Source organism: Pundamilia nyererei, unplaced genomic scaffold, assembly GCF_000239375.1.
Source record: "Pundamilia nyererei isolate P.nyererei 1_Seehausen unplaced genomic scaffold, PunNye1.0 scaffold00036, whole genome shotgun sequence".
NCBI classification, from domain to species: domain Eukaryota; kingdom Metazoa; phylum Chordata; class Actinopteri; order Cichliformes; family Cichlidae; genus Pundamilia; species Pundamilia nyererei.
Window position 1 is genome coordinate 2,673,483 of NW_005187437.1, and position 11,868 is coordinate 2,685,350.

At 39.7% G+C, this 11,868-nt stretch overlaps 1 protein-coding gene across 1 annotated transcript in view; it reads right to left on the bottom strand.

The window, feature by feature from the left end:
* Positions 1 to 11,868, bottom strand: part of nr5a2 (nuclear receptor subfamily 5, group A, member 2) — a 67,417-nt gene that overhangs the window by 49,830 nt on the left and 5,719 nt on the right. The window contains exons 3-4 of the mRNA XM_005730315.2: positions 10,171 to 10,312; positions 293 to 1,002 (exon numbers count right to left, since the gene is read on the bottom strand). Coding sequence (XP_005730372.1) covers positions 293 to 1,002; positions 10,171 to 10,312 — 852 coding nt within the window. The remainder of the gene's footprint in view (positions 1 to 292; positions 1,003 to 10,170; positions 10,313 to 11,868) is intronic.

The window sequence follows — 11,868 nt, forward strand, 5'->3', positions numbered from 1 at the left end:
TCTGCTGAAGATAAAGGATTAAGCACATGTTTGTGAACTGGGTAAAGTATTGTCAATTATGAATGGCAACATGGTGAAAGATTTAGCAGTGGAGAGAAATGCAGGATAATTTATTAAAGGCATGAAGACTTACTGCAGATGGAATTAAAGCTTAAACAGTATGCTGTCATAACTGATCAAAATGATGGGCCAAACTATGAAAACCAGTGTTGGCTAATAATTCAATTTATGTAGAGTAAACAGCTTCTCACATTCAAATGTAAACATATTTTAAAGACTTGTGCGCACATACCTTGAGTTCTCGGAAGAAAATGCTGCTGCGTGCCCACTCCACGATGGAGAAGAGTGTTTGGTCGGCCATCTTGCACATCAGGCCAAAGGTATTGAGCTTCTCGTGTTTGCCCCGGCTCGCCTGCTCCTGCTGTAGATAGGCTAGGATCTTGGCCTGAACCTGCGGCTCATCTGGCTCACATTTAAGCAACTCTACAATCAGGTGTGGGAAGCTGGGTGGTGAGCCCGACTGGTAGGCGTCAACGTAGGCATAGCCCATGATGGATTCTGGTGAGCTGGTGTATGGGTCTGGGTACTCAGACTTGATGGTGCGAGTGCCCTGGAAGTGTCCGTAGGCTGCCTGGTAGCCCTGCAGGCTGCCGGCATGTGGTGGCATTGCCATGCTTACTGGCGAAGTGACAAATGGGCTGCGGTCGTAGTCTGTTGGGGGAAGGGCTGTGCCGTGGTGGTGGTGGTGGTGGTGGTGGTGACTGGTGTGGTGGCCAGCGTGGTGGCTCAGTGGAAGGCCCTTGGAGGCTGCAGAGTGGATGTTCTGGATGGCTGAAGAGATAGTGAGGTCAGTGGGTACGGCCTGCATCACCTGGCTCATGGCCTCAATCTTTAGGCCGTTGGCTCGAATCAGCGCCTTCTTTTGCTGCTTGAGGGCTCGGTCACGTTTGTACATTGGGCCGAACTTGTTGCGACCGCCCCGCATGCGATCCGCTCGCACAGCTGACGGGCAGAGAGATGAAAAAGAAGACAAAAAAGGAACATACAGTCAGCTGCATTTAAAGTTCAAAGTTATAGTTCTTAAAGAGGTTTCATAGAATAAGCAGTTAGTATATACAATCCTAAATATTTTTCACATGTTCATCCAAAAGTTATTTCGTCCAGAATGATAAATCCATTCAACAAAGAGATTCATTATCCAAAGAGACAATAGTCTGCTAAAGATTACATGCCTGATAACCTCACATGTGCTTGTAAGTAGAAAAAGCCTTTAGAGTACCATTCCAGACTGTAAAAGTAATTATGATGTTTGGATATGAACTTTTCATATGTAACTTGTATGTAGGGCAAAAGTTTTCCTGTGGTGATTGCACTTGACATTTACCCATTGACTCTTAAACCCCACAGAGCTCACAGATAGCAATGTTACTCATTGACTAGAAACTCTATGAAACACTCTGCAGAATTATCGCTGTGCAGCTGGCTGTCTCGGTCTGCCATACAGAAACTATTCACCTCAACAGCTAGATGTGGGTATAATCTCACAGGATACGCCAGCTCTCTTTCCAAAATACATGTTTTAAAAATGTATCTGAATATGAAGTTCCAAAAACCATTAAAATACCACTGTCAATTACCAGAATCTTTTTTCTTTTTAACAAAACTCCCACAAAAAAACAAAAGCTTAAAAGCCTGACAATAAGTACATTGTGTCTCTTTATTCTGGTGAAACAAACATACCCATGATGCCCCCTGTCTCCCCCCTCGGTGCAGCATCCTGTGGCGAGGATCACAACGAGTCTGTGCTGTGGGTATTTATAATGAACGAACTGGGCACACAGTGGACTGCTACGAGGGCCATGTGTGATCTGTCGAACTGCTGCCATGGGGAAGCCGCTCTGCTGTCTCTCAGTTGGGGGGCGCTGGTGTTAATTATTCATACTTAATTACCTCTTACTCTGACGAGGCTCGCGTAGCCCAGTGTGCAACCAGCTAACGGACTTCTGGGACACTATGCAGCAGAAAAACACTCACTAACACCAATATTTCAGAATATCAACTTGGGTTTTATTGTAGACTTAAAGGTCTTCTTTCTTTTAAAGAATTTCACATATACAAAAAGAATATGCTAATGAATGCACATATATTTGACCTGCTCATACACACTGAGTAATCAGCTATCTTAGCCAGTCAGCCTCGATCCACTCTGACTCTCGATGTCTTGACGGATGAATGAAAGAACAGAAGAAGAAAATTGAAGAGGGGGTGTTGAGAGGGTGTGGTGGGGGATTGAAGTTCGGGGTTAAGATGGGCAGATACCCGCACAAAGGCATACATGAATAGACACACACTCACACGGACACCGAGCTGCCTTGGGAGTGATTTTAATGACCTCCGTCACGAAAAGTGCCTGTCACTGATCTGAGCAAGAGGAGCCGAAAGGCCAGACGCACACACTCACACAACCACATGCCGCTTGTGTGCATCACCGTTTCGTACACTCACACGCAGAAAACACGTGCAAACACAGAGTCCTGAACATAGAAAACATCAGACACAGAATCGCATAAAGAGACGGGGGCACGCTAGACAATCAACTTGGCGACTGTCATCTCGGCGACTTGATTTTACATGCAAACGTTCACACAATCATGTCTTAACACGCTTGAGGTCAACCCCATGCAGTGCCCACTCAGCCAGGCTCAGGGATTATCATGACCCTTCAAAAATACATCAAAAGAAAAAAAAAAGAAGAAGAACTCAGGAGCCATGTCAAATGTATCCATTATACATTATTTTGGAGCAACTTTAACTATTAATGATTCTCCACAACAGCGTAATTAATGAGCTGAGAAACTAATAGTTGGCCCTACTGGGAAAACAAAATTAAGCCCCGACTGCCTTTCTTGCCTGCCCACACCCAGGGACCCACATCACATCATGAATATCAGGTTTGGGGGGTGTTGGTCTTGCCACCACACACACATACACACACACTTACACACAGACTCTTTGTGTCTAATTAAACAAGGTGATTTGCATTCATGTAACACAGATTAATATACAAGGGGGAGGGAAAGGAGGGAGGAGGATGGTACATGCCTGTGTATTGGGGTAGAGGATGAATGGGTGTGAGTGAGGTGGAGAAATGTTAAAGGGTTGGATGCTGCACAGACTCAGCCTATGATGAAAAACAAATCTTATGATGCTGTAAGTTTAAAGGATGAAAAGCATGAGAAAAAAGTCACTCCATTAAAAACTGAAATTTCCAACAGTAACTGAATTTCCTTTTAACAAAAACTTTGCAGACTGTTGCAGACTGAAACTTAAACTTATTGGCAGCGTTGTCAGGTAAGGGATGTTTGTGTTGTTTCTGATTTTAGAGGCATAGACTTGTGTAACTGAATATTACATAAGACAATGACAACCGCCTACAAAAAAGCAAGCAAGAACAAAAATACAATAACAAAAATAACAAGGTGCGTGTACTGCACACGTAGCTTGATTGACAGAGGTTGACAGGAGTTGTATGGAAATGTGACAAATATTTGGGTGATATAAAGGCGGAGGCAAAAATAAAGAGAAGTGCACAAACCTGAGATTGTAAATGAAAAAGATGTGAGTAATGCAAGAGGACAATGCATATATGGAGACAAAACATTAAAAGTTCAATTTAGGTTGATTTATATTGCACCAATGCACTAATGATATTCAAGAATCACTTCAAGGGGCTTCAAGGACTCTGCAGTATTCTGTAAAAAAATCCCCTAAAAACCAAGGGAACCTCTGTAAATAAGCACTTGGAAACAGTGGGAAGGAAAATCTCCCATTTAGCAGGAAGAAACCTGTAGCAGCAACCTGAGCCTAGAGCAGCATAACTAATCACTCTGCCTCCCATTCTACTTTTAGAAATTCTAGGAACCACAAGTAACCCTGAAGTCTGAAATGCTCAATTAGAATAATATGGTACTATCAGGTTTTTAAGATTTGACGGGGCGAGACCATTTACTACTTTGAGTCTGAGGAGAAGGATTTTAATTTCAAATTTAACGAGCCAATGAAGAGAAGCAAGAGAAATATAGTCTCTTCTTCTTGTTCCTGTTCATACTATCACTGCAGCATTTTTGATGAAAAGTTTTTAAAGAGTTTTTACAACAATCTGATAATAAGGAAATAGTCCAACACCCTGAATGACATGTCTTAGTCAAAAATGATTCCATGATTTCTCACAGTGTTACTGGTGGTGAAAGTGGCCATCCAGAGTAAGTATCCGGTCAGATGCCATACTTGTAAGGATTTTTGGGACATTATTTGGGACATATATAATAACCTCAATTTTGTCTGAATTTAGGAGGAGAAAATTAAAGAGGATCCAGGTTTTATATCTTTAAAACATTCCTGTAATGTAACTTTTTGATTTTGTCATATGACTTCACAGCTAGATATAGCTGGGCATTATCTGCATAGCAATGAAAATATTTACAGTGTTTTCTAATAATATTGCCCAACTGAAGCATGTATAATGTCAAAAGTATTAGTCTTAGCACAGAATTAGAGTCTATTAGACAGATTCAAACCATTGCACCCCAATTTATTTAATACCCACAGTGCAATCTTTGTCATTTCTGGAGTAAAATATTGTAATCAGTGGTTTGAATGCTGCACAGGACAACCACAGAGATGAGTCCACACAACTCTTAGTAGTGCTGTTACTGTGCTGTGATGAACTCTAAATCATTATTGAAACTCTTTAAATAGACCTTCCCCTGAAAATGATCAGTTAGCTATTTTATAACTGCTCCAACAGTAGTTATAAGAGGAAGGTAAGAAAATTGGTTTACAATAAGCTGAGTTAGCTGGATCAAGTATAGGATTTTTTTTATTTATACCTGTGATGAAATTCAAAGTCATTACTAGTACAAGTTAAAGGAATACTAGGTTCAACAGAGTCTGACTCTATGACAGCCTGGCTACAATGATGAAAACAAACCTGGATTTTCCACTATCCGTGATGAACAGTAACATGTCATAGCTTTATGGAGGGCTTTTTTTTTTATAGAGTAACAAACTAGTTTTCTATGCCAAACGAAGGTCTTCTGAATCACTGAAATGCCATTTTCTCCCCAGCGTACGGGTTATCTGCTTTAGTATGTGCATTTGTGAGTTATAACCGGGCATCAAGAGTATGGATTTGTTGCCTCCTTTTTCAGAAGAGCCAGTATTCAGTCATGTACAATGCAACATTATTAACTAAATAATTATCCCATAAATTTTAATCATGGTTGTTGAGTTTAAGTAGCGGCTTTGCATTGTGTTGTGACATGTCACTGAAGAAGATAAAGCTTCATTAAATCTATTTTATCCATTTAAATCTATTAGACTTTACTTTAAGTCTAATCTTTGAGTTGATGTTGAGTGAACTCATTTACATTTTGAAAAAAGCCAGTTGAGTCTAATAATAATTTAGCTGCAGTGTGAGCGCTGATATTTTCAACATATAAACGAATGTTAAAATCAGCCACTATAATTATTTTACCAGAACTGAGCATCAAATTGGATTAAAAGTCAGAAATTGGAAACAATTCTAAAAGGGAGGTTTTTCAATCAATTATAACTCTGCCCAGGTCTTTGCTTTATTATTAAAATACAGTGAAAGATTGCTGCCACTCCTCCTCTTCAGCCTGTGCTACCTGCATTCTGACAGCTCATAACTCGAGGAAGCTGATTCATTTAAACAAATGTATTCAATATTCCATATTTAGTTGTTTTGCTATTTTGTACAGTTCGAATACTTCTAAGTTTCATTTTGATATTTAATAATTAAAATATTTTTGCTGGTATTTCATTTTTTTAAGGAAGGAAAATTCCTTTTTTGTCTTCATGTACTAAGACTCAACTTTATTTTATCACTGTGTCTGAGCGAGGGGATATCCTGAGTTAGCTATGAGGCTTCGGGGCCAAAGCTAGGCTAAAAGGCTAATGCGACCTTACATTCTGAGTTCACCTTTTTTTAAATATTTGAGAGCACAACAAATGCATAAACCCAGGCACACATCATCCATAAATTCCAAAACTGACCAAACCATCATCTCCCAAGTGTCCAATGCCCCCTGTACCTCTCAAACATGTACAAACACAAGCACATGCACACTCTGAATTTTTATAGCAAGTACAATATCTCAGCAGACACCTACACATAGCCACTAAAACTCTCGAAGACATCACACATACAGCCCTCGCTGCTTATATCCTCTGATTTATGGTTGTTTAATATACAGGAATATTAAGCGTGCGTAGGTGAGGATCCCTGTCGGCTGCCGGCATATTAATGGGTCCCGCGGAGACTTGCTGACACCCTGTTTGTCATGTCGGGGCCCCGACCCCTGCTCTGGATGCGCCCTATCCCATGCACACACATGAATACCTATGATACCTATGCATAAGTAATGGGACAGCTCCCCGGCTTCCACTGCGGATACTAGGAGGCTGATGGAAGACAAATCAGAGCGAGGAAGATGGAGACAGGGAGGAAATAAAAAATTGGAACAAGAGGGATACAAGGAAGAATATACAAACACTCAGCCAGTGCTGCTAATTTCAGCAGAGGGGCTCTTAATAAATTTACATGTTACAGAGGACTGCAATGTAAAAAATAATTGCAGTTCAAAAACCTAATTTATATTTACTAGTTCAAAAACATTCTGTCCACTTTAATATGTGCAGGAAACTGTCAGTAACTTGTATTACATCATTAAGCTTTGCGTTCTTTGTGTCTGTTGAAATACATCAAGACGACAACAAAACATTATGCATCTTCTCTTTCCTTACACGGCACACAGTGGAACCAATGCTGATTTAAACTCTTAGTATCGCAAATACAACTGTTATGCCCTGTCTTTGATGTATTCTTGAAGGAAATATTAAGCAGTTCAGTGAAGCATATGATGCAAGGCAACTACTGTATTACTGAGCAAAAAAGAAAATTGCGCCAGTGGGAGCTGTTTGGAAAGGGCACGCTTCATCAGCTTTAGTGAATGACGTTCTAATGGATCAAATCTTTTTTCTTTTGATATCTTATTGAGTTACTACAGCTAGACATGCTATACAGCATGTGCCCGACCCATCGTCACCATGTTTGCTTGTGTGTTTTTCTTTCATTTTTTTGTTCTTTAATAGTAAAAATCCTCCAAAAATGAAAGAAAATGATGCATTGACTGAATGACCACAAAATAGACAATATTTACTGTACTTTTAATAAATGAGAAGAAGAGAAACACAGCTTAAATATTGGGGTTAAGATCACTCTCATCCAAATTAGTCTGATGGTTAATTGTTGGGATTCAATTTGGGGTTAATTTAATAATTTAAATGTAATCTCTGCAAGCGTTATTCTAACTGTAAGTTAGGCAGTGTTTGTTTCAGCAAACATCTTGAATTTGAACAAACTGGGTCAGAGGTAAATCACTTATCCTGCAGCAAAAGCATGCAGAGGAGAATGTGATGTGTTGCAGCAATGTTTAAATTATTTCCGTCTGACGTCATTGAAATGTAAAGTTTTTTTGTTGTTGTGTCAGAACAGTCAGGACTGAGCTCTTAGTCCGGGGATAAAGTGAAACACAAGCGGTTGCATATTGTTAACTATAAAGGGCATTGCAGTAACATAGAGCAGAGTTACATTCAAATTTCTAAAAACTATTCTAACCTTGACAATAACTACATACCATAAATGTGACTGTGTAAACAGATTAGGGTTCTCACACACAGACACACAAACCTCTTTAGTGCCACCTCCATTACACTAGTCTTAAACGCTGCACGGCCTAAAGTAAGGGCCCAAAAATGCAATTTAAGTCAACTTTCAAGATTTCCTCACATTTGGTTTCCACTTGATGCCCTGAAATCACATGTTGCTGCAAGCTGCTGTGTAATGGAATGAAAAGATTGCAATAACAAAGCACATGACCCCAAACCTCCTTTTGCTATTGTACACATTCTTTCAGATGAAATGACAGCTTCTCCCTCTTGCCTGTGGCCTTCTGAACACCTTTCTTGGGCTTCTCATGAATATATGCATGTGTTTACCGGTGAGAGCTCTATGTGTGTGCAAAGTTTGTGTGTGTGTGGTGAGGGGTGTCAGCCGTTCTGCATGGGAGGTCTTTACCAGCTGTGGCAGGAGTCACCCATTGCAGCTTCCGGCCCCTGACAAAGTGCTGCAGGGCCCGTCTTGCCCCCGAGCTGAAAGTTACCGCCAGCAAAACAAATCAAACGCTACCCCCTCCCCACCCTTGTCAGCTGGAAAATGACAGGCCGGGACATTCTGCCCAGCGGCCATTCACTATTAACGGCAATTAATTAAACCACACATGGCAGGTAAAGGGAGAAGCCTCCGGAAAGATTTTAGTTAGGCTGTCTTTGCTATACTTTCATCCTCTAAGGGTCTTATTTCTTTAACATATTAACTTTGCTTAGTTGCATGTGATCATTTCAGGGATCTTGGGATTTTTAATTTAGTTTGAATTTCAAATGGGTGAAGAATTTTGTCTTAATATCAAACTGAAACGAGATGAATAGCAGAACGGCTGCTTTTATTAAAAATACTGAAGTAATTTTGTAGGACCAAATCAGCTGCAACCATTGGCTTTAATGTAGTTTTTCTTTCAAAGCTGTAATGGAAAGATGACCTTCAGGCCCCTTTATTCACTCCAAATGTAATGATTTCAGAAGAGAATGCATCATCAATGTATGTGAGGGAAAACTGGCAGTTTTAAATATTATTTTTGAAAAAGCTGAACCCTCCCCTTCTTTTTGTCTGCAGTCCTGTCAGTTCTGAATGGGCATGTTTGACCAGGGTTCTGAGCCGTGTTCAAATTAAACAAAGAGGCCTCAAAACGGCCAGCCAAAAGTATCATCATTACCATTCTCAGTCTGCTGCCAAGTCTAATATTTTATCTATTACTTTGTCTGGCAACTCTAAGTGCACAACGGCTACCAGATACCCCCAGCACCCCCTGACCCCGTGACAAACACTAATAAGCCATACTGGATTTCAAGGCACTGGTTTGAAATGAAAGGCTTCACTTTACAAGGTTCTCTGTATAGAGTGGCTATTACTGAGATGTTCACTGTTAAATGTTTAAATAAATATATTCCTCTCCTTTCGTACGAGCAATCATTTTGTCAGAGCACATATTAACCATCTTCTAAATAGTGGATATCTCAATGGGAGGAAATTATTCACATGCATATTGATCATGGACGAATACTTTCCACCAAAAGCTAATGTGCAGCTCAGCTGTGAATTAATGGAAAAAAGACTGGCCGTGCCATTTCACCAGAACTTGGGTAGAGGTTTTTTAAAACACCTCTGTGCAAGTCCAGAAGCACTCAACCTCCAATTTTAACTGCTCGATGTTATAATTTTTTCCTCCACAACTTTCAGAAACAGTAATTGCAAACAGGCATCATATCTTGAAAAATATATGGTGCAGCACACACAATGTAAAAAAAAGAAAGAAAGAAAACCCCCCAGCCTGTATCTACTTTTCCACTTCTGCAGATGTGTACTGTAACATCGAGATCATATTTTAGTGAGTAGTGTTTACTATAAAACCCCAGAATAGACTAAATATGTGGTAAACTATTCATGAAGTTGTAAAAAAACTGTACTGTATAAGTGCTATAAAAAACATCGATATTCTGAGTAAAATGTAATTTTGAAGGACTTCTGGTCAAAGCAAACCTGGAGGCTGTGTAGTGCATTCAAGTGGCTTAGATGCTGACTTGTTATAGGCAGCAGTGGAATGTAATTGCGAGTACTTAACTACAGGAATTTTGAGGTATCTTAGCTGAGTATCTCCTGTTTTACTCCTCATACAGTCCAGAAAACATAAGACAGATTATTTCTTTTTTCTCCACCACATTCATTCTCTAGTTACTGGTTACTTTAAGGAGTGAGACTTTACAAGCAACACATATGATTAATGCAGAAAAGACTATTAACCACTACACATAATGCACCGCTGCTGATGCACACTGAACACATTGCTTCCCAACAGTTTCCCATGTTTAAGTCAAAATTAATTCAAATTACAGAAGCCAAACATCAGCAAAGCTTGTAATTTCTAGTTGAGTCGATAAGCTAAACTGCGTAACACAAATATGTTTTTGTACCTTCTAGCTTCATGCCGACGGTGAGGCACTTTTGGAAGCGGCAGTATGGGCAGCGCTTTCTCTGGGTCTTGTCAATCTGGCAGCTCTGGTTCTCTATACATGTGTAACGCTTGTTGTTCTGGACGGTGCGCTTGAAGAAGCCCTGTGGAGAGAACCAATTAAGACGTCAACCCGCTTGACCCCTGCAATGCAATGGTAATTGGCCCATTCACACTCCCAGACAGATGGAGAGGGACAGACTTAATGGATACACACACACACACACACACACACACACGCACGCACGCACGCACATGCAAGTTTTAAAAGCTATATGCCCATTGATGTGGTGCTTTATAGACATGTGTAGATGCGATATATATGAAGCAGACACACTTTGAACTCTTAATGAAAACTGAGTATTTACAATTCATTTATATTCATTTAATAATTTATTTTGCTTTAAATAAAAAAATGCTGCAGATATGCCCGTTTCACATACTTTTACTTGACAGCTAATCTTTTCATTGCATTGCAAACTACTTCATAAAAGTCAGGAATTATAATTTGTTTCCTGTCAAAATTGCATTCATATTTTCAATATTCTCTGTTCAAGTAAAAGACTCTGGGAATTACAGAGTAAGCATCTTTTCAACTCTGCACTTAATTATTGAAAAATATGAGTACAGGAGCCCAAAAAATCCAATAAATTATATCCATAATTCACAGTTCCGGGATTACAGAGATTCATACCTGCAACATGGAATTTATTATCAGCAGCAGCAGTGAAAATCAAACGAAGGGAAGATGGTATTAACGTATTCTAGATCCATAACCTAGGAGGAGAATCCGTAAACCTGGTCTTTAAAGTAAAATAAAAATAAAAAAGAACCGGTGGCTATCAATATTTCACCAGACACAAATTTAATTGACAATCTGCATTGCCCGACCTGTCAAAAAAAAAAGAAAAAAAAAAGGCAGTGCACGCGGTTTTTGGATTATCGACTTCTCAGTGCCAAGAAATCCATGCTTCAGAGAGAACTTTCTCTCCAATTTTCCATTTAGCACACAGTGTGTGTTACAAATATCTGGACCAAAGTGGATTCAAGCGTGCTATAAAAGACACACAGTACATCGTCAGGAGAAGCCGACGACACCTCACTGAAAAGCTCCAAGTTGAGGTTCATTTGCACAGCTACAAGCAACATTTGTTGCCTTGACAAATTTACAAAATAACCAACGAAATAAATTGCGTACTAATTGACATGAAATCAAAAAAATCATCCTTCCTAGCGTGAAAGTATATGCTGCAAAAGCATCTAAAATTCACAAAATTCATGTTAACTTGGTGTCAACTTGGTATTTCTGCACACACACACACACACACACACACACACACACACACACACACACACACACACACACACACACACACACACCAGGAAATGCAATTTACTCTTTTTCAATACAAACAGCAACTAAGAAAGAAAAACAAAATGAATTTCACTGTATTTCACTGCTTGATGTCCTCTGACCTTTTCTCCTGCTACACCATTTTTCTTTCTTGTGTCTTTCCGTCTCACTTGATAAATTTAAAAAAACATCCCTTTGAATGTTTGATATGAGCGCCGTGCATCTAAGCACTGACCTCTAATTTGTTGTTTGTAGTTTCAGCATTTTCAGGTCATTCCTCTGTGCTCACACAGCTACCCCCCCCCC